This window comes from Apostichopus japonicus, chromosome 14 (assembly GCF_037975245.1).
Source record: "Apostichopus japonicus isolate 1M-3 chromosome 14, ASM3797524v1, whole genome shotgun sequence".
Classification (NCBI taxonomy): Eukaryota; Metazoa; Echinodermata; class Holothuroidea; order Aspidochirotida; family Stichopodidae; genus Apostichopus; species Apostichopus japonicus.
The window spans coordinates 15,633,459-15,657,646 of record NC_092574.1 but is presented as its reverse complement, the minus strand read 5'-3'; the positions used below and the strand labels follow the sequence as shown (position 1 = coordinate 15,657,646).

At 37.3% G+C, this 24,188-nt stretch overlaps 1 protein-coding gene across 1 annotated transcript; it reads right to left on the bottom strand.

The window, feature by feature from the left end:
* Positions 1–183: 183 nt before the first annotated feature.
* On the bottom strand, positions 184–24,149 carry LOC139979442 (gem-associated protein 5-like). The gene is made up of 24 exons (XM_071990228.1): positions 23,743–24,149; positions 22,254–22,435; positions 20,936–21,307; positions 20,310–20,460; positions 19,488–19,700; positions 18,513–18,598; positions 17,542–17,624; positions 16,946–17,094; positions 15,803–15,876; positions 15,184–15,371; positions 14,148–14,293; positions 13,320–13,491; positions 11,854–12,345; positions 11,268–11,387; positions 10,793–10,882; positions 10,224–10,361; positions 9,177–9,324; positions 8,631–8,750; positions 7,325–7,535; positions 6,277–6,406; positions 5,305–5,483; positions 4,780–4,939; positions 3,566–4,596; positions 184–3,037 (listed from the first exon to the last, which is right to left on the bottom strand). The coding sequence occupies exons 1-24, from the start codon at positions 24,031–24,033 to the stop codon at positions 2,816–2,818; spliced, it is 5,148 nt and encodes a 1,715-aa protein (XP_071846329.1). The 5' UTR covers positions 24,034–24,149; the 3' UTR covers positions 184–2,815.
* Between the last annotated feature and the right edge of the window lie 39 nt (positions 24,150–24,188).

Genomic DNA, 24,188 nt, shown 5'->3' with positions numbered 1-24,188 from the left:
GGAATGGTAAACGAATTCTGGGGACTGTCCCAGAAATCATACACATCGAAATTTGAATCAAATTTCTGTGCATTATTTACCCACTGAGCTGCAACATCTTAAAACAGTTTAAAAAAGACTTATTGACGAACAATCTGCTGTCATGAGGAATATAAATAAAGAATGACATGAAAAGGGTCAGAATTATATTCAGAGCTGAACTGGGTTCCATCTTTATTGTGACATGTGCAAGATATTAGCATTTATGAAGTATGTTAGTACTGTTTACATTCAATGATTGCATCTGAAGGTATCATATACCCTATCATAGTTTTGCAAGAATGCATGACAACTCATTTTCCATTTCTTGTTTGCTACAAGATTCTTTACGAAATAAGAGTTACGATGGTTAATACAGTGCGTAAACAAAATGAAGTCAACCAATAATCTTCTTTTTATTGCTTCTGGCAAAAATTGTCCTTCTTTAGAAAAAATGATACGTATTAATGATAACAACATGAACAGGTTTATTGATGGATTCCATTTTAAAGAAAACCAGAAGAATATATGTAAAACTAATCTTGTATCCCTTTGTTCCAAAGAACATTTAAGTGAGTTTACGGCATTTCAGAAATCTGAAACATTCAGGCATGATCGTGTTGAATGTGAAATTATTATTAAACTATGCATGATGTAAAAAAGAGTTACATGATTATTTGAATCAAAGAATAAAAAGAAACGAAAATGAATTTTGATGCATGAAAGACCATTCAAAACAAGATCAACTGTACAATATATTACAGAAACAAAGTGAATATATATTTGCACTTTCGTGACTTTACCATACACATAGGGTTTACTGTATGTCCAGATTTTATTAGGATGTGGCCTACTCATTACCTTATGTGACCTTTAGGGTGGAGGATTTACATATTGTTAAAAACTGTACAGGATTTTTAAGAAGTCATGACATTAATGGCAATTAGGTCATCTAGCCAATTCAATACTGGGCACTGAAGGCACATCTTCAACCTTTCACATCTTACAAAGCATATCAGAATGTTGTTGGGATGGATTTTTGCAGACCATATTGAAATAGGTTTTTATCACTACCAAGCAGAGGGGAAACTTCTCTTCTGTACATACAGCCCTCATCCCTACAAGTCATAACAACTTGTCCTCTCCCCGGATAAATACGGCTACCGTATATATAAAAAATAATCATTACCTCTCCAAATTGTTGGACAACAAGCTTCATAATTAGCTGACGAATTAAGGCCATCAGTGTATTTCTGCCTCACATGTCAACAACATGTAGAAAATAGGAAATTATTTTTTTGAAAGCACCCAGAAGCTGTCGGTTACTGTGGAATACAGCCAGAGATTGCCAACTTATTCTCACAGATATAGCACTGTTAAATTAGATTATTAATTAGATAATCGATCGTTTTAATGATTAAAAATGAAGTGACATTAGTTGTTAAATCCTTGTTGAAGTATGCTAATGAAGAAGGCTGACCATTGGTTGGACTTTCCTTTGGGTAATTCTGATGACCTCATAAGAAAGGTAAGTTTTACAGATCGAACTTGTATGTTACAAATGCACTAAAATCTTGTCAAGAAATAAATACACAGGCGTTATTCTTTGGTGCCCAATTTTTGGTATAAACTGAAAACTTTCATTTTCTCTTTTTAATGCCGAGACAGAAATTACTCTTAGCCATGATACACAGACGTTCAGGTTATTTTAAGAAGTTGCAAACCAAAGATACACTGCATTATAGGATTAGCTTTAATTATAAAAAGAACAATTTTTCCTTTGCTCATTTATTAGTTTAGCTAACACTTGCTTAGTCTGTCCAGACTGGCATTGGTTTCAAATACTGTGTGAAAAGTTCTTTTTTGACGAGACAGCAGCAAGTTTGACTCTTTGTTAATGTAAACACTGAAGAAATACAGCATTTCATGTTAACCACAAAATAATATGACCAATGGTATAAAAAAAAAAGGAATTTCATACAGGATAACCAGAATCCATGTCCAATATGAAGAAAAGTGTCTGCCTTTGAAATGATGAGTAACTGTAAAAGAAAAGCTTGTTTAATTCGTTTGCTTCACACCTCAAAAAATAACTTTGCACAAGGTGACCTGATTTCAAGTAAAAATTTGAAAATGGATTATTGTAGGTTATTTGTATTGCTACAAAAATAAGAGCTTCTACGATATCGCCAGGAAAAGAATAAAACGAACCTGACATGATAGGAATCTAACCTCTTGAAAATGCTTTACGCTTAACACAAGAACTACGCTGCTATATAGAATGAGGAACTGGCAAGAACTGCTAATGAAAGACCAATATACAGGAGCGGGCCCATGGAAAGGCCTGAGTGACACGAGGAGGGTGCCTGAGGGATCCAGGTGGCCCCTTTGAAATTTGTAAAAAAAGTTACAAAATGTTACAAATGTTGGCTCTAACATTGACCTGGAAGAATAACTTTGTTCAATACCAGGAATATAGAACAAAAATTGAGCTTTATTGGTGCATGGGTAGTATTCCTTACATTTCTACTGATGTTTTGTCATGCACATCAGTAAAGACTAGTAAGTTTGTTTACCTACTAATACTTATCTCCAGGGGGCTCGCTTCTTCAGAATCATAGATCCGCAGCTGCTATGTACACCCAAACAACGACATCAACATCAAAAGCTTGTGGTAAGTCAGAAAATATTAAACATTGAAAATGCAAGTGTGCTAACATCCCCTTATTGAAATATAACAAAAATGGATGTACGCAGCCTTCGTTATTCATCATCGATTACAAGATGAAACCGTCTCTCATGACGGTTCTTCTCCACGCTGAAGGGTCTCCTCAAGTTTTGTCTTCAGTCTGAGGAAATGCTTGAGCTGACTTTTCGTACAAATATGTTTCGTTTCAAACTTGACAAGACCTTGAAGAACAAACTTGCTGTCTGGTTCACAGTAGCCGGCCAGAAAGATATTGGTAAGGAGGCTTGCGATGACCAGCATGGATTCGTGTGGATCGGGTGCTTCACTTCCCTTTAACCAAAAAACAAAACAAAATTAAATGAGAAGGTGAGAATGTTCATTAACGATAAGGTTCTACCCAGGCTTAAACTTGAAGAAGGCTATTATGAGTAACTAAACCCCTTCCTCACCAAACCAAATCCTACAATTTCGACTTTTCTAACATTGTTCTTTTTAATTAAGGACAAGCAAACAAATCAACTTGTAACTCTCTCTGTGTTATACCACCCTACCAAAATCCTCATCAGTTCAGAGCCCTCAGCAGCTTACTGATCAGTCAGAGGTCTTTGAAGAATAATCCACAGAAAGTTTCAACAGCAGCATTATAGATTAATTGATTGATTGAGCTAGTTCATGAGTGGCCTTTTGAATGGCGAAGGACACAGAATGTTTCAACAACAGCATATTGATAGAGCTAAATCATAAGTGGATGCCAAGATAAAATACAAGATGCAAACTTTTAGACCAATAGAAAATTCATTACAGCAAGCCTCAATGGATCAAACTTGTTTCAGATACATACGATACAAAAGAACTTACCATATTAAGGCTATCAAGTTCTTCTTGCAGCCTGGCTTCATTTTCTGTTAGTGTTACCTCCGTAATGCTAGGTCTCAAGTACCTCTCAAAGATTGGCAAATGCTCATCTGGTAGAACAACTCCTTCTGGTTGCAACTCTTGTATGTCGTTCTCACCGGTAGATAAATCCGACCCTTCCATGGTGTCCTGACAGCTTGAGATTTCTGGAACTTCACCATCTGTTTGGCCTTTAAGATTACTGTCATTTAAGGGTAAACTGGATTCACCTCCAGTATTGTCAGATTTGATCTCTCCTCTTTCATCAGACAAAGCCTGTCTCGCAATCCCAATTTGTTGGAGTTCAGCTCTAAGCCGGTACCATTGTAGTGGCTTTCTCTTGACCAGTACGTCTTTGCATATTTTGGTTCTTATCCATGCAAACTTGCACCATTCCATATCCGTGTGAACTTCACCTCGCGCGTCCTCGGCGAAAGATTGCAATTTGGCTTTCCCTCGTTCTGGGCACTCTCGATCACGTTCCTCATTATGCCATGAGGAAGTCTTTGAGTCATTTGGTGACGTTACTTCTCCGTTCATTTCGTTACTTGAATCCCTCGCAGTTTTCACATCTGGCAGGGCTTTGTCTGCATTAATCTCTGAATCTTGCGCTAAGCTTTCTTGGGTTGTTGTTTCAGTACAGGTCAAAGGTGAAGGGATGCTTCCATGTGAGATGTTTGCAGAGCCATTTTGTGTAGATGAATCCTTCTGCTCATCACTTGCTAATGCTCCTCCTCCTCCTCCTTCTCCTCCATTTGATGTCTGCTGAGCTGTTGCTCCTTGAGCAGAACTATCTGAGTTTATTACAGTCCCATGCACTGAAGCACTATTTGTTGATGGTTCCTGAGCAGCAAAGTGGGAGATTCTCCCTGGACAATTCCACCAAAGGTAATATAAGACTGTATAAGCATAGTAGGCTTCAGTGGGCCTGACGCTGGAATCATCGTTACCAGGAACTACTAAGGGAGACATAGAAAGCTTGTCCACAAAAAACCCTGTACAAGAAACGAGATACAAAAATTAACACTTTGTTTACAATATTACGTAAAACTTTACCAAACTGCATACTTTCTACATGCACAGCACGCTAAAAGTTTGAACTGAAATCACTCTCAAACATAAAGCGTAAAATAACAAGGAAATTGACTAGGTGCAAAATGAAAGTTTCATGGTAATACCTTTTGGATAGACCAATGAGAGGGTGACTTTCATGAGGGTTAGGTCACCTGCTTGATAGCACTCCTTTAGTATCTTCTCCACATGAGAATAGGATTTTTCACTAACAGATGCACTCTCCAAGAAATCTAGAGCAACGCAAACAGCACCACTGATGAAAAACTGTCGGGAAAAGTTACTTTTGTAAGTTAAAGTAGGTTTTTTGAGAAAAAATATATTTTGTAAATGAAAGTCACTTTGTAGATTAATATGAAACTATGACATAATACATGTAAATATTGTAATTACAATACATGTAAGTAATGTTACTGTATTAATATTCTCTAAGACTATAATTGCAAAGCAGTGCAAAGGTTCCGATCATGTTCAAATGTAGCACAGACATATGCTTGTGAAGCTAAGAGATGTTTAGTAGTTTCTAGTTATTCAGTAATTAAACTACATGCTTATGTGTAAGTTTGTGTTGTTGCTACACTAAAAGCAGTTTTGTTGTGTTGATGTTTCCATGTGAGAACATAAATCTTTACCTGTTTAGGTACTCTCAAATCAAACGACGGCACAAAAAGTTTCTGAAGAGATTCCGATATCTCCGTTTTAGTAGCCTTCTCCCAGGGATGATCCTGAGTCTCCCAAATGGAAATAGCTGCAGACAGAAGAGTAGTTCCATCAACGGACAGACAGGGCCAACCAGAGAAACTGTCTTGACCTGTAGAGAGAAAATACAATACCAATACATCATTTAGATTCTCAGGACTTTAAAGTAACCTTTCAAGTAGCTGTCTGCAGTATAATTTAGTTCAGTTTATTTTAATCAGTAATTTTAGTAGTTTGGTGTAGATTAGTTTTACCCAAAGGCAAAACCTGTTGATGAACAACAGCATATCTCTGGCCTCTCAGATTTATGATGGGTTTTCAGAGAATAACGACGGAGGTGTGTAATTGACTCATGAATGCTTGCTCTCGGCACCTCCATTTATCGTCGCAATCAACCTGAAGAGAGTTCATCTCAGCATGCATCTCAAATACTGGAGGAGGTGAAGGTGCTTGAATCAACATCACTCGAGCAGCTAACTTAGTCAATGTAGTTGTTTCAGTGCCTTACAAATTACAAAACCAAACCCCATTTGCCAATTCCCAGACCCAACATACAAAATCCTCTAAAGGCCCAAAAAACAATTTGTGTTGGCTAAAAAACACACAATCATACATCGGTAACAGGTACATCACTTCTACTTTGTTGTTTTACTTCCCATGTAAAAACACAAGCAGTTGCTTCATCTACTGGCATTTAGTATAACTGCTTAGTGAATTTGAACCCGTTGGTGGCAAAAAGAAACATGAGCCTAGTAGTGGTAAAGTGACACGAGGCTGTACAATGGAAGACCTGAAATGGTGAAATATGGAAAAGAATGGATACCATCTACCATTATGTGGTGTGTGTCTGTTGTAATTCACTATTTAATACCGAAGACAGGAAAAATATGAGATGAGACAATTACCATGTTCTGAAACTTCTGCAAGGTGATTTGAAAACTTTGGTTCGTTGTACATATCTGACATGAATGATCCAGCTGTTCTTCTGAGAGTAATAATGAGAGCCTCATGAATAATCATCACCAAATGAAGACACTGAAAGGAACAAAAATGCAAACAAATTAAATCATTACTTTTTCTTTCCATGACAACAAAAACTAAAAGATGTCCAAGTATGACTTTTATCCGATAGTTTCACCTTCCATGAAATGTTACACTGGTCAAGTATGACTACACCAAATATCCTGACAAGGTTTACAAAAGTTATCATATCTTTTTGTTTGTATTCAAAAAGAAACATGTCATCATAAAATTTAGCCTCTGAAGAAGATCCTACTAGGATCAAAATGTCAGGTCAACTTACTTTTACATTCTCTTCCACAGGCTCTTTAGTGGATAAGCAGTTTGCTAACAGTTTTATTTTATTTTAAAATTATAAAGGTAAAGAATGTAAAGTTTCAACTATTATGATGTCAAACAGTTTCAAAACAGAAACACAGACAATCATGTTCAATGACTAAATCTTTAAGGAGGGGGAAGGGGGGAAGGGGAGAGGGGTTCTAGGTAATTGACAATTGCAAATCAACCACTTGCTTTTAAGTGATGCAGGTATATAATGGAATAGACAGTTTTGCTTGCAGTGGTGAAAAGCACAACTGCGATACACAGTTTATTAATATTAACTTCTGCAAGCTGCATGCTTTAGATATGATGTTAGTCAGAACATAGTGTTATAGCCTTAACATAAATTATTATAACCTACACTGTAATGGTAGAGTCCATGTGATACTGTATGTAATGGATAATCAGATGTATGCACATGAGTGCTGGACAAAAAACAAGAAAGAAAAGATGGCCTCATGATGTATGCACATCAACTGACAACCACTCTCCACAATCTCTTCTACCCTGGACAATCTACACTGTAGGAGTAGTCTCTTCAGGACAGAACACATAGCACCATATTTGGTGATTTTGGAGTATCTAATTTTTTACATAAAATATCCATCTCACCAGTATCGAGATATCATCTGTCGACAAGTCCCATGCCTCTGACCAATCACCGTTCAGCATGCACTTATTTGCATATCTTGGCACTTGTGAGCATAAAATATCCTTCTGATCGGTCAAAATGGCAACATCAAGAGCTGCTTTTAGAGCCGATTGACTGCCACTCCGAGCAAGCAGCCTAACTGCATTTTCTGGTTTGTCTATGGCTAGACAGCTGAAGAAAAAAGGAGAATATGTATTTGCTTTATTCTTCCTTTAAAAGTCTTTGGCTGAAGCTCACTGTACTATCTTGTACACAGTACTCCTCAGAAGAGATAACTGAGCCTAGTTTTCATTCAGTAATAAAAATCAGCTTAAGAATAAAAACACATTGTAAGAGATTGCTGCCTCAACAACACATGCAACAGACTACTAATACTATTAGAATTTTGGTCTGAAAAGGGAGAGGTTTTAGAGCAGCTAGCTAGTTAGCTGATGATCTGCATTGAGGAGAGGATTTGTATTGACTCTGCAGTGATACCAAACTCTTTGCAAATTTGAGGTGGGGGGGGGGGGGGGGAAGGAGTCACCAATATTCAGTGGTTTAGAAGCTGCTGTCTATGGTGAAAATCATTACCCCTGATTGCCCACCTCCCCTGCCCCAGCCCCCACAGTGATAGCGACTTCCCCTGCAAGATTTTTGCATGCCAAATTCTGCCTAAAATGAAGATAAATTGCACATTTTGTTCAAGTCTCGTGACTTCACATAACCAACACATATTTGGTAGGTAATGAAGTCAAGAGTTCTTTCAGCCTTGCAAAAACGGTCCCGCTGACAGACTTTCCAGAGTTGGATGAAATCATTTCTAAGTCTCTAATCCAAGTGCAACAGACCCTAAAAAACATGCAGGTGGTCTGTGCTGTAATCATTTTTAACAACACTCTACCATCAGTGAAGTGAAATAATATTTTAATTGATTTGCATCTGTTTGAAAATCATCAACTAGATAATCAACTAGCTGTAATACTGCATTTGACAGCAAATTTACTTTGTATAAGTAAACTATGGTATATATGTTTTATGGAAACATGATAACTTTAATTGACAGACTCCGAACAATTCTGATGCAGATGGATCCATGTTTACTATTTCTATTTTGGGGGAGGGGGAAGGGGGAAAGGGTGGGGGCAGGGGGCAATGGGTGTGTGAGGAGGGGGAAGAGGAGTGAGTTACTAAAATAAGCTTGGTATGACATCTACTACAAGGAGGTGCTTTATGGACTTATGATGCCAGATCTGAACCTGACTGTTAAGATTAGTGTGAACTTACCAGCGAGCTGCCGCTTCATAACTGTGGTCAGCTTCCAGCTGTTTGCCCCAGCTCTGGAAAACATCCACCCTCATTGCATCTCCGTGAGCTAGACGCGAAGTAGCCAAGGAAGCTGCCTCCCTGTAGACCCATGAAGAGATATTGCTCAGTTCAACAAGCACACACTATCATAATATTACTCTTGCTTCTCTCAATTGTTACAGCCTTTTTGGATGTTCAAAATTGTAATAGCCTTTTGTAGATGGTCAAAGTTAGCCAAAGATATATTAAAGCATAATGATATTTTTAATTCAGCACATCATTGATTAATGGGATATGTAGAGAATGTGGTGGTGGCAAGTTTAATGTAATGTTTGGAGAGTATGTGGTGCATTCTATAACGGTCTTACTTATTAAACAATTGGCTAAGATGTCATTTCATATAATCTACTTTGTGATTACTTTTGTGGTTTAATTATAGCTATTATAAATATGTTTTAAGGTTGAGTAACAAACTGGTATCCACAACAACTCATTGTTTCTGCTGGTCTAAAGTTCATTTCTTACCTGAAGTGCTTGTTTTCCTTCAAGACTTTCACAGCCTGTTGGATTTGATGGCAGCAAACATAGTAGGTGGCAGCCTTCTGTGGGTCACCATTCTGCTCCAGCTGCTTGGCATATGCTCTGCAGGTTTCCAACCATACATCGTGTCCAACTGAAGAAGAGTAAAATAAACGAGGCACTCATTTAATCCAACTGCGAATTCTTTAATTACTGTACAATTAATGGACAAAATCCTTGTTGAAAACAAACATGTACACATCAAAAACAGCAAACTTCAACGCAAGAAATGAAAGCTAAGATTAATGTTTTACTTTCAGAACAAAAGCTACACTATTCACTCACAACTAACCCAAATTAAAAAAATCTGCTTTTCAATAAGTGCTACCGATCCAATCATGTCTGTAATTTACGACAACTTTGTAGCTGACATGCCATAGCAAACGTTATCTATGATTAAAGTCTCACCACTGAATCAAAATCGTCATCCATTGAATTTGGCATAGGAGGTGAACCAAAGCAATGAAATTGTCATCAGATTTCTGTATGTAGAAATAGTCAGTCGGATGACTCACCGTTAAAAATTTTTTAATTCGGGCCAGTTGTGAGTTGAAAGTGTAGTTTTATTGGGCGAGCAATTCAGCCGGGTTTTGTAATATGGAACCAATTAGAATCTGCCATTTCGCCAACATGTTTATATGTTTCCAAATTTGAGAGTTTGGGGGTATGTTGAAACCCCTTTTTTATCTCTCAAGATGCCAATCAGACAGGTCTATCCATTTGTATAGGTGTAGGGCTGTTGCACTATGAGATTTTATGTATCAAGACATCCTTACTGTTGTTCACCCCAGCAAATGACTTCATGATAGCCACACCCTTTGTCAACACAGCAATATCCAGTCACAATGGATGGAGCCACAATGTAACCTCAGCAAAATATTACTGTCAATAACACCTCTTTTTGACCTTTGGTTTCTTATTTCTGAAAATCAATTTTTCAACAATCCTGATGTTTATATATGTTCAAAAATAGTGATTGCAATACGTACTAACCTTGTGGTGCCATGGCAACCATTTTATCATTGAGCTGGCCTCTGTGTGTGGCATCTCTGAGTACATTTAAGAGTTTGCCTTGCCAGACATCCAACCACAGCCTGATGTCAATGTTGCCATGTTCTTGGTGATGATTCCCTAAAGGTTAAAAAGTTATTTAGGAATTAACACAACATCTTAATTAAATAACACAAATTCTTCAGAAATGGAGGGTATAAAGAACCAATGTTTGGACACCTATGGAGAAAGAAAATAGGAAGTCTTGCTTGGTTTTATTCTTCTACAATGAATTGATGTTTTTTACCCTTTACCACAAGCATCATATCCAATCCTGAGTGCTGCCAATCCATATTTGTACTTTCTTTTTTTTGCTGGTGGTGCTATTCAGGGGTCACACTACAGATCTGTCATTCTGTGCAACCAATAATAAAGCACATTTTTTCAGTCCATTTTCAAAATCATGAAGTAACATCATACATGTACAGTACAGACATTTTTCAGAAAAAGGAAAAAGGACAGCATTAGGAAGGATTACAGCATCCAAAAGAGTTTTGGTTCTTTGGTCCTACCTTCAATTGTCATGGTTTGGCTAAGATCTTTTCTGGAGGTGAATAGTCCTGCAGGAACTGAATCCTGATGTAGCAGTTCTGTGGTTTTTCCTGTCAAATAAAAGTAAACATTCATCAAAGACAAGAAACGTTGAGGTACCGTTCTTCACGTAATGATTGTACCACACAAGGTCCACTAAAATTCACTAGGTGTATACCATCTTAAATAAAGGTCTGAGGTGTCGTCTTTCAAGTAATAATCATACCTCAGTTTGTACCATAAGATGCAATAGATATACATCCATGTACCACAAGTAAAACATTTGACCTTGTAGGGCCATCATGAAATTGTGTACTCAATCCATAGATCGTACCAATTAATGAATTAATGGATGGACTTACTCCCTTGGGGGGGTAGGGGGCAAGTGAATGGTGCTTTTACATGTGCCAAGAGGGTGTCAATCTCACAGTGTGACAGCCTGTACATTTTGCTTACCATACTTCCTTTCAGCTATATCCACACAGTCTTTCAAGAACCAATGCTTCCCTCTATTGTCCAGTTGACTGCAGACAGGAAAATACGACTTGCCCTTCTTTCTCTTGGTTTTGCTTCCCACTATGAAGAACATGAGTAATTATTTCTATAACATACTTTTCAAGACACTGTGTTGAGCTTGCAAAGGTTTAATAAAACCTACATTGGAAAACTTATACATTTATGTAAATATGTGCACTGTATGTTAAACTGCCAACTTATTCCAAACACCATTGTACAACATGAAGCTAAATGGGTTCAACATCTTGAGGTAAATGAAACAACACACGAAAACCTTGGTACATATGTGGCATGTAGCTTGACCAACTATCTAGCCATGTAGTGTGCTCAGTGTATTCAAAGTCTGCTATATTACAAAACTTAATGAGTACAATCTTACTGCAAGAGCTAAAATATTTACATTATGACTTTATACTCAAAAATGGACTTTTACTACAAATATTTCCAATATCACTTTAATTTGTAAAGTACATTCTCTAATAAATAGAACTGCCAAGTAATTTTAATACAAGTAGTTAGCACTAACCTTTTTGCACATCTTCCCAAGTGTCTGCCTCTTCGAAATGTTTCTTTGCATCCTTTCCTTCATCTTCCCCATCCTTGACATGACACCCTGCTGGATCCAGACCTCTACCATCTGTGACCTCACCACTCTTACTCTCCAATCCTCTCGACAACCCATCTGCTACTCCTTCTAGACTAAGTTCTCTTTTCTTCTCCTCCAGGAGTTCAACGATTTGTTTCAAATCCTTTTCGGGAACACTCGGAAAGGTTGACGGCGATTTGGGAGTTGTATCTTTCATTTCTGAAACAGTTTTGGCTGTCGCATCGAGCCCGCCGTTCGTCAACCAGACATCTTTACCATTCATGGGTGAGGGCGAGGTACCTTCATTTGAAGATGTAGATTTGATTGCCCCCTTGGAGAAGACAGACGATCCTTTGCTTTTATTTTTCTTCTTCTTTCCTTCCCTATTTGATGCACCAGAGTTGTAAAACTTGAGATTCAGTTCTTTCTTGTCTGTTTTGAAAAGGGACAAACAAATTCATTTGTTGCAGATATCGATCACCATTTGAAGGCAATGTTTGCACTTTTAAACAGGATTCAGGGTTGGAATAATTTACAATTTCAAAAGGCATGGCAGTTGTTACTATTTTTTTGAAATTATTAAGATCTACTTTTGCTAACTCACTGGTGTCCTTCATTTGTCTTCAGAGGTGTTTGTTCTGGTTTAAAAGGCCCATCTAAAAGTGACAATGCAATGTCATATTCAATGTTACTACTTCACTTTCCTTTTATTTTCCTGCAACACAGATATATGTTCTTGCTTGGTAACAGGTATCACTTCTTTATACTAGGGATTCTTACTTCCCATCTTGATTCTTGGTTGCTGCTCTAGTATGATAGCAAGTCTTGCTGCAAGTACTCTGTTGGAGTCCTTGTCTAATCTCAGTACAGGGAATAACTCATCCAGTATTGCATCGATAAATGCTACACAAATATGGGCAAGTTGCTATACAAGTGTCAAGATGCATAGCAGTTTTTGGACACAGGAACCATATCATTTAATAAGGGACAAAGTCAGGAGCCTTCAAAACTGCTACACAAACTAAATAATTCCCTGTAGTAAGTATTGGTAACAGACATTACCATTGGAAAGCCAATAGATATATTTCGTGTCAACCTTCTCCAGACAAGAAGGCTAGATCCCTGCATATCCTACAAAAGTGCTTTACACCTAGGCTGTAGCAATGATGTTTTTTTCACAAATAGGAAAACTTGTAGAGAATATTAACCTTGTTATAGACAATTTATTGTGTATATAAACAATGGAAAACTTGAAGAGAAAATAATAAACAACTTTTGAAAACGGCAAAGAAATTTCTTGTGGCCAGGTTTTGAATGTTGGAACCTCTCAGAATTGATCTGCGTTGCTTCTAGTTTCTAGCAATAGATCTCTGTTATGCTCTGTTCTACTGGGTGCTTCAACTTACCTTTTGGTGGCTGCTTGTGAGTACATTCTGATATCTTCCATTTCATGACGCAGAAATCTTCACCGCCAGTAAAGAGAATGTCTGGATCCAGGTGACTCCAGGCCACGGAGAGGAGGCGCCCCTGGTGGCCCCTGAAATTGGCCAAAGCCTCTCCTGAATCAACATCCCAGATCTGTAACCAATGTCAGCAGCACAAAATAATGTATTTAGTAACACTGACAATGCAATGGGTGCTATGCAAACATAGCCAAATGCATACACAAATACAAAAGATGTATATAGCAGGTTTTGTACATGAAACAATGTTTGTTTTCACAAATGTTTATGACAGACAGTACTCAAATATTTCAAGAAAAAGTCAACAAAGTTGAAATTTCTTGTGGCAGGAAGAAATATTTTGACATCAGTACGATATTAAACTAACAATAAACAAAATTAGTTTCACTTTTCACTAGATAGAAACTGTTACCTTGCAAACACAAACAAATTCTTCAAAGTACGACTCTGGCTGTGATTCCCAATTCCAAAGACACATCACTTTTTCAAAATAATGTTGAAAGATCTAATGTGGCAAATTTGTTGACACTTTTTCATGTTATTTTTTTTTTGGGGGGGGGGGAATTTACCTATTGTGAAAATAAACCAAGGGTGACAATAAATAAACTGTCAAACAACCCCACTTGAACTGCTACTGGCCGAACGAAACTTCACGATACGATAATAAGCTGTGATGCCTTGTCCAGACTTCCTTCAAATTTGTTCATGTATTTTTTCAAAATGTCTGTCATGGATTCCTACTTTATTAAACTGTAGCTGAGAGATTCATACCTGAGCAGTGCCATCATAGGACACAGATGCCAGCTTTCCATCAGCCAATGGATTCCACTGTAAAGTTGTTACTCTAAGCATGTGTCCGTTAAGACTCCTGAAAGCAGAACTGATTGGAGCTGGCATTGGGATCAATGTCTCTTGACCTAGGAACAAATTTAAAGATGTAAGATGAAAAAATTAAAAAATGCACTTTATGGAATTGAAATGGAATACTAATAAATGACGTCACTGACTATTAGAGAAACAAAAATGAATATTAACACAGACTGAAATAAGAAAAAGAAGTTATTGGATGAAAAAAATTGGATTTGAAGCAGTGGCTTGAAAGGTTTATGTTTTTACAGTCCTTTGCAGCACAAAGGATTCAGTTTGAACATTGAAGTCGGTGGCAATCCCTATTTCAAAATCTGAACTCTGCCACCCTAGCAAGAAAAACAGTTGACATGGATAGTCATACACATTGGGCTTGAATTGCTAAGCTGTCAGGGAGCAGTCCAGAGTTGCATATTCCTTACTACATAATGGGATCAAATACCATTCTAACCATTAATTTATCAATCTAATGTATAATTACAAAACAGCAAAAGACATTCCACTGTAGCTTCCCGATATTTTCATATATTACCTATTACGATAAAACTAGAAGACATCCAGAAACAAAAACAAGTAACATGAGAAAAATTGAACTTTGAACCTTTGTGGGCATTTAATGTTTAAATGTAGATGCAAAGATGGATCATGATGAATATAATGAGTGTCTTGAAGTCAGCATTATCAGGCATGCCTGGAGTGTATCCTGGAATGGATAGGCTGGAGTTGGGGGCAATGTGTTGGAATTTAATGGTTTGGTCAGTACAACAAAATTGATGTTATAATGAAGCGCCACCTCAAAACGACTTAACTGTGTTTGTCTCCCCACTTTTTAATTTTGCATGGTTTTGTTCTTGTTCAATTGAAATTAGGATCTCTTTAATTTATCTTAGGATTTAATGTAAATCAAATCATATTTCATTTCATGATCACCATTTCTTACCGAGCACGTTGGACAGGTCATGAACATGCACTACAGTTTCATTCGACCCTGACGCCAAGCAGAACCATAGTGAACTTTGACCTTGAGGAATTTGAGAGGGAAACCACTGAAGGCAATTAATAATTTTATGGTGGACCTGGATGGTACACAGCAGAAGAAGATGAGGAGCTCCTAATATTTCTATGGATCTATGAAAAGAGAAATGGAAACAAAACAAAAGACAAATAAATTTATTGGGGTTTTGTATAAACAAGATCTGAGAAGGATCTTCATCTCTTAAACTTTATATGATACAGATGTTAGTGACTCCACCATCTAGTTAATAATAACACAATAAAGTTAACCACAAGGTTTAATCCAGTCACAACATCACTTCAGCCAATTAGCATTTCTTTCAGAATGCCAAAAAAATGAAAGCTAAACACAAAAACAGAAGGAAAAAACAAGACAACTGTATATTTAAACACTTAAACTAACAAGGTATTTTTGTAACATCATAGGTATGAGAAGCTAAAAGAACCTAGTATTTATTTTTGAAGAAACAAATCATGCTTGGTTTTGTTTTTCTTATCAAAATTTAAAAACGAATGATACAAGAAAGAAGAAAAAGACAACTTACCCATCATCGTTACCAATGGCAACAAATGACCTGTCAGACCTCCAACTGACCTCTGACCTCAATGGGAGCATGTGCTAACAAAGTGAAGAGAGAAAAAGATGAAACTTTGTTGTTTTATAAACTTCCTAAAGTTTGAAAAGAAAAAGAGATTATACTGGCAACCTCAGTAAAGAAATGGCTATTTAGGGATCGATATCAACTAAGAGCTGGTTAGCTTGATTGATAGAGAACAGAACTAGCTATCCAGAGGTCAAATGTTAAGTTCTTCCACTCTTGACTACTAAACATTTATAACAATATTCTGGTTGCTAAGGTTGATTGCTGAACAAAAATGCTGACAATCATGAAGATATGAATTTTTATAATTTAGTGATATTTTGTAAATTGCATCTGGCAACAGCAGACTGGATGATGTCATCATGGCAGTTCCGCTGAAAATGTCTTTTGTCTTTCTTTATAATATCTCAATCATTTATTCACAAACAAAAAGAATATTTCTACAAAAAGATGCATTTTGATGAAATGCTAAGTACAGAGAACTTTGACAGCTATGCAAACATTCCAAATGAATCAGGTTTTAAGGATAAATCAACAAGATAATTATAATAGCATAAGCAAAGCCTCCAAAGAGCATTTGCCTAGATGATATCACAGACCCCCAGACTGTGATCCAACTTCCTGGAGTAGTTGAGGGTTTAGCCAGTCAAAAACGGTCGCATTCAATCAAACATATCTCAAGTTTGGGGCATGATATTCAGATGGGGTTTTCAACTTGCAGTGTGGAATATTTTCCTCTTCAATAAAAGTTCAAATTGTCTGTCACCAGAATACCCCTTTAACATTAATGTTGCCATATGCATGCACAATACCTACAATATTCATTCTTCTACTAACACCATCCTTCCTACGGTTGTAGAAGCAAATTCTTTTTATGAATAATTTATTGCATTGTTTCAAATTTTTTCCTTCAGGACTGGTACCTTAGGATTGGTTTACAATATGATGATTCATTGATTAACGAGTTAATATTTGTCTTGAGAGTTGAAGAAAATGATTTTGAGAGAGTGCACGAAACCTGGAAAATTAATGTGAGAAGCTCGTAAAGGGGAAGCTGTCGGGAATGGAGAAGGTATTAGTACTTACTTGCAAAGTGTTGGTGCTCCTTATAATAGTATCGATACACACCGCTTCCTCATTCAGACTGGTAGCATGGTGCTGATAAACCACCCCTTCACCTCCACAGCTATACAGGCAGATCATGACTTCATTTTCAGCCTTGTCGCCATCATCATCTGTTGATGACAGCGGAGTAAAGCGAAGAAAAGAAGAAAAAATTGAGACAAGTTGAATGTGTGATGTAATGAGCAATGCTTAATTCCTTACATTATTCTGTCCTAAAACTACAACAGGAATAGTAAATGTATGAATCATTAGATTATATTTAAGGTCTTGAATTAATTCAAAGTTTCAATGGGGATCTCTAGCCTATGCCTCTCAAGTTCTGTGAAACTTGATAAGCTGCAGTCTCTGAAATCTCTGAGAATTCCTTAGAGGAATCTCTGACGGACATTTCTGGACAAATTACAAGCACATTCAAACGTTCACACATAGTGTGACCTTAACTATATAATTCTTTCCATATTGAATATATAAACTGTGCATTGTGATCACTATTTTGTACTGTAGTGGCTTTACAGGGACATCTCAAAACTGCCTAAAATTTCACATTTCCGACTTACCCTTTTTTATATAGCAATAAGGGCCGAAAGAAAGAGAATAGACAGTCTTCTTATGAAAGGTTCTTGATAAGATAGGTGCCTTGCTGAAATGGAAAATACACTGGAAATAAATACATAGAAAACATCTTCCTTGGGCTCATAAGTACATTTTCTGTGTTTCTGTAAACTGATCACTCTTGTTTCATGTGCTTGCATTCCTTATATCTCACCAGAGCTCTTCTTTTGCTACTTTTGTATAAGTTTAAGTATCTAGTGATGCTTGCCTGCCACCTCCCCCCCCCCCCTCCCCCACCATTCATAAATTACTGGATACACCGCTAGGTTATTTACAGCAGTTTAATTCTGTAACCTTCAATGAGTGGTTCTCACAGCTCTCACTATCTAGGTCAGGTGTCCTTTGAACCAAGAATTACAGAAATTGTTTAATATCCACTTTTAGTAGAAAAAGTTCAGCTTTTTGAACAAAATGTAAAAAAAACAAATAACTGTTGGTTTACATGAAACATGTTTATCACCTCATGGTTACATTCTTCATTCTTTAATAATAGGCAACATATCAAAAGTGGGATGATAAGGGGCTGCTGTAGCCTGCCCTTTTCTCTGTATGAAGTATCACAGCAAAAACCAATAGCAAACTTGCTCTGATGAGAAGGAATTTCATATGAAAATATAGGTCTGACTATTAAAAGCAAACTAATAGCAAGAAAGCAAGAAAGGTGAAGACAGGGAAGGCAAAAGAGAAATAAGAAAGATTTCAAATCAGTGGTAAGAATGATTTTGCCACCACTTGTGTTACCTCTGGCCACTACCACATCAAAAATGCATTTCCCAAACTTGTCTTTTATTTATTTTTATATGTGATGGCTATATGCAAGGAATATTCCCTCCCCTCCCCCCCCCCCCCCATTAACCAAACTCCTCTGACTTCTATGCAAGGTCAAATCCTTATAAAAATACCTATCAAAACTTACGTAGGGTTGATTGAAGTAAACATTCCAATTCTACCATCTTCGGTACCAAATGCTAAGAGTCCTTCCCTCTCTGGATGCCAGCAGATCTATTTTAAAATTATTAGTAAAAAAAAAAACCAACTTTGCTATGAATAATTGGTTATTCCTCCCAGCTGAGGGCATTTAACAGTACTTGTCTTTCGTATAGCACTTCATCAAACGAAACAACATTCCTCAGGAATGGAAATGGAAGTGATGGGAAAGGAACTTTAGGTAAATACATCGGCAGAGGTCACCATGCCAAGGAAATACAGATATCAATAACCCTCTTAAATTGGTGAAAATTTACCGAGCTGATGACATTGATCAAAACACTTCTTACATCCTACCTTACTTTACAGATCTGTCACTTTGATGACCACAATTCATTAAATTAGATGAAAGAGTGTGTTTATAAGTGAATGAAGGTAGTAAGATCGTTATGGACTTCTGAACTTGAGTGATCATTATTTCATATAATTCTGGTATATTTTGGGACAACACTCATAACATTCACGTAAGATCAGTTGCTGACATTTCATTAGTGTAACTTACACCTAGTGATTTTATCAGCAAATTCGGTCAATTTGGCAGGACCTTCTCGTGCAGCCGTGTGCTCATGCTTACTACTGTATGGCATCCAAACGCACATTACAGTACATTAAAATTTCAACAATCCATCCCACTTTAATGATAACAAATTCATATCGTGCTCTAACCAGCATAGATATCTACATCTTACTACAAATGTTCTACCATTAAACATCATCCAACAAATTTCAGACTAAATGAAGCAAATTTTCATATCGCTGGGAAGCTACAAGGGACACATAAATATCAGTTTGTAGGCCTATGTCATCCCTAAATGACATTTGTTCACACCTCCCCACCCCCCCCCACCCCCAATCCAGCATTAAGTAGGGTTTCTTTAAATTATAGACTCTGCATTATACTCACAGCAGTAACTTTTGATTTCAGTCCTTGCCACAGTGAAGTGGACTTGCAGGATGCACCCCTTCCTTGTGTATTCCAGACCCTGATCATGTTATCCCCAACACCCATGGCAATGGTGGCTGTATCCTGGGGGGCGACTGCCAACTGATAGATGAATCCCCCCAGGGTAGGGGTGGACCAATGAGGGGCACAGGTCTCCCTATCCCACAGTATCAGCTGAAGGAAAGGAAAAATGAAGAGCAGTGACCAATTAACTGTAATCATGTTTGATATCTGAAATGTTTGTTTGTTCTGTCGACCCACAGATGATCTGAACTGTCGTCCACACGGCGGTCAAACAAGCAACAAATGTACGATAATAAACTTAGGAAATAAAAGAAGAGAGAATGAGTACGTTTCCGCCATTAAGAAGAAAACAAGCCTTGGTAACACCTGTTGATAATTCATTCGATATTAATGTGAGCAGTACATGATCCATATATTTAAAGCTCTACCAATGCTGGAGTTCAGCTCACATGACTTTAACGTTTAATGTACAGGTCTGTTATGCCTGAGCCAAAATGGGACTTCCTATAAGGAAAACTTCTTTAACCTTGCACATCAAACAGGCTACTTTCAAATGTACTGTTACATTCTTGCATAGCAAAACCAATTCAATGGAGCTTCAACAAGGTCTCCATTAAACTACATCTATTTAATAAGAACAAAACAATCCACTTGTAATATAGGTAATTCTACAGACAAATATCTGCAAAGCTTTTAACGTCCTCCTCAGCCAACTCTGAGGCTGGCAACATTGGTTTTAAACACATTCAAGGAAGATACCTGTCTGTCCATCGATGAAGTAAGGAAATACTTGTCTCTGACTGGGAGAATAGAGAAAACTGGTCGGTTGTGCGTTTCGGAGGAACCTTGACCTAAAGAGACCCACTTCTGCTTTCCACTCTTGTTCAAATCCCATAACAAAATATCACCCCTGAATACACAAAAAGAAGATAAAGAAACAGTAAACAATGTATAAATCATTGTACAAATGAAGATCCCTTGAACTCATAAATGCTGTTAAAGTTTGCTTATCCCTCAACTATCTATATAAACATCACAAATATCAAACAATGTTGAACAACACATACAGTACAACAGGAAAGAATATGTAAAGGATCTCTTCAATAGAAGAAGGAAGTACAGTATGGTAGCATTGGTAGGGTCTCCCTTCAATGAAACTTGCTAGAAAGGGGAAGGAGGTGGGGGGGGGGGGTGATAATCTTTAGAATTAGCTCAAGATATAAATGTAAAACCAATATACTCAATATTTTGCTCAAATGACCATGTACTTCAAAACATAATGTCTCCAGTATTAAAGGTAATTTCTAATCATTTTTGCTGGTTCTTAAGGAAGTCTGCATATTATACGGAAAATGCTTCCTACATGTAAAAATCAAAGCAGTTACCCAAATGAGCTTGATAGGAACTGTTTAGGTTGATCGTGAGGCCACCATACAGAAACCCACAGACGAGCCCGAGAAGAGCCATCATCACCTCGATTTCTTGACCTGCTTCCCCCTTTAGCAGGCAATTTGAATGCATGTAACATCTTGTCTTGAGACAGTGACCAGAGTCTTATATGTTGATCTTTCCCTCCAGAGAGGAGTAAAGTTTCCGTTTCTGCTCCGAGGTCAGACAGAGAGGAGCCATTAGCCGTTTGAGACGAGGTCGGTGACCAACACATGGACTGGACTTCGTCATCATGACCCCTCAGCTTCAACACAACCGTCGGTTTCTTCTTACTTAGGTCAATGACATATATTTTACCACTTTTGTAGCTATCAGAAAGAGAAACAAATTGCCTTATATAAAAATTAACAACTTACATATTCTTATGAAATATATATCTAATATGAGAAGTTTATATTTCAAATCTATCCAAGTATCAACATCTATAGATCTACATTTGTCTCTGACTTTAAGTATTTCCCACATTATCACAATGCCTTTTTTCTTTAGTTTAGGGGTGGGGGTGGTATAGGTCTTCTTGGTAAGGGGCTTTATTATCATACCCATATCCTTTATACTTGTTATCTTTATTTTTGGTGGGCTTTTTGTACTAGCAACGGCTTCCAAGCCCTTCCACCATTTACTCTCCGTAATTTCCATTATTTTTCTTTTATATGATTTATTACTTATTATTTTCTTTGCATGGTATTGTCTTCACCGTCATATTATTATATAAACATTGTGAGGAAATGGAAAAATAAATGAAATGAAATGAAACATCCATCCACATAAAATGGAATTTTGAAGAAGGCATGTATACAGAAATGCAAATTGGATTCATTCATAAAATTGAAAGTAGTTGGAAGAGTCTTAGTTAAATAGATTCCATGAAGGACTGCTTTATACATTATTTGCCAGCAGTGTTGTTATTCTGAATGTTTATAAATTCACACAACCCAGACAGGACTCGACATTCACACGATAACACAATGAAAAGATTATGTCACATTATGTCATTTGGCACATGTATTTCACTCACTTTTGTAGGAAGTCTTAATAACATGCACATGCACTTCATATAAAATGCACTTTATATAAAATGCACTTTATTTTATTATGCAAATAACTACTGTAGTTATCAAATAGACACTCACTGAAGGCACTAAACAAATAATCCAGGTTTCATAACAAACAATTTTGATTCTGCTATAAAAATAAAAATTGGGCCTAAAATGAAACTTCTTATTGCATATAGTACAAAGTGAAACCTCTCACCCAACAGCTAAATATTGTTCATTAGTGTTAGAGTAGGCAAGGCAGGCTATAGGATTCTTCTCTTGTGACCAAGACTTTAATTCATCTTCACTCTGATTCCAGGAAACAATATTTCCTTTATCATCACCAGTGGTCAGGACATCTTTATTGCTAGGATTCCAAGACACACAAGTCACTTTACTCTGTAACAAACATGAATGGGTTAAAAAAGTGGTACATGTTTGGTAACTAGTACAAATATAGTATATAGCTTATAAGAAATCGGATGGGTTGTATTCAGGACAACCAATTCCATGGTTTGGTTGTCTTCAATGGTCTGACTATAGGGTATCTTATACTGGTAACCTACCTGGCATCCTCTGTATAGACCTGAATTGTTGTACTGCTAGGTGTGCTGTTCTTGTTACTGTCAGGTGTTCATGCTAGGTCAACAGAAGTTAGCCTATCTAGTATCTATAACCTTAACTATGAAGTAGCATTCCATACTGTTTGTAGAGCTAGCCTAGTGGATGTGGCTACAGACAGCTCATGTACTAATGTGTATATATTGTAATACGAGGATATACTGGAGGCCACTGAAAAGAGATGTAAAATAAAGGGAGTTACACCAACCCTTGAGCAGTCAACATGTCTTTTCTCAGTATCAGTTGATACAAAATCACCCTTCCACAATTCCACTTATCAAAGGATAAAATTAACACAAGTTAAGAACAACAGTGTCTGAGAAGTGCTTGGTTAAAGATCTAGTCTGATACATTAAAGTTGCAGTCTAAGTTTTCTTTCTGTCATTTTGGTGCATTATAATTACTCCAAGAGAGCTAGATATATCTGGAAATGTTGCAACTTTTGTGAGCTCTAGAGGGATCTATTCGTGGACCGCATGTAGGGATCTATGTGAACCTGTGCACTCCCAACTTAGCAAACTCACTCTCAATCAGAAAGGCCATACATGTACTACATGTACACTTAAAAACAAATAAAATCCTGCTGACCCCTTGCCCTTAATTTTATTCCCATCCTTCCCCTCAAAGCTAACACATTCTTGAAACCGAAACAACACCCATTCCTCCCCCAACATTATTGCATTTATTGTCCCTGCAATTCCTGTGATATGGCTGTGTTTTTAATGTTTCAAGGATGAGATTGCCTCAGCTGCCCTTAATAATATCATTCCTGCATGATACAATGAAACATTGGCATGAGACATAATGCTGTGATGACAAAGTGACTTTTGACAAAATCAGTACATGGACAACATGAGTTTGGAACCATAATGACTTATGTTATGGTGTAAAGTGGTTAGGCCTAGATGACAAAAGAAGTTGGGGGAGGGGGGAGGGGAAAAGTGAGTTATGCCAACAAATTCAGTACTGTAAGCAGTGTAACTAAGCAGTTCAGGCCATCTCATACTGTACGCCTAATTTGCTACATGACTGAGATGCAGAAAATGTATAAGTGTCATGAGTGTGAAGCCTGAAGGATGACATACCTCATGACTTTTGTGTTCCTTAATTACAGACTTCGAATGCCAGTTCCAGACCTTGACCATGCAGTCATCACCGCATGTCGCTAGCAGTTGGTTGTCTAATTTATTGAACGCAACTGCAGCAACTCTTTGTTCATGACCATGAAGGTACCCTATCAACGTTTGCCCATCGTCCGAAATGTTTAAAAGTGAAACAGAGTTTCTGGATGCATAGGCCAGCACACCATCTTGATTTGTATCACTAGCTGTACTAGAGTACCAGTTTGGTGAGGGTGGGAGACCTTCAAAAGCCATTTAATCACGGTCTCACCCGGAACATTGAGTACTGTTCACTTAAATTTCGCACAGGCATGTGCTAACAACAGGTATGTTGTTTCGAGTGTTATTTCCTCATGGAGGCTGACATGACAGGCTCGTCCCAAGCACATGTTTATTATATTTTAGATATT

Excerpts from the sequence above, each read along its gene's own strand:
- LOC139979442 (XM_071990228.1), bottom strand. The coding sequence starts at position 24,033 with ATGGCTTTTGAAGGTCTCCCACCCTCACCAAACTGGTACTCTAGTACA. Across the intron at positions 21,308-22,253 it reads GAACAATATTTAGCTGTTGG|CTACAAAAGTGGTAAAATAT; the intron begins GTGAGAGGTTTC and ends TCTTTCTGATAG. Across the intron at positions 4,940-5,304 it reads ATTTGAGAGTACCTAAACAG|TTTTTCATCAGTGGTGCTGT; the intron begins GTAAAGATTTAT and ends TTTTCCCGACAG.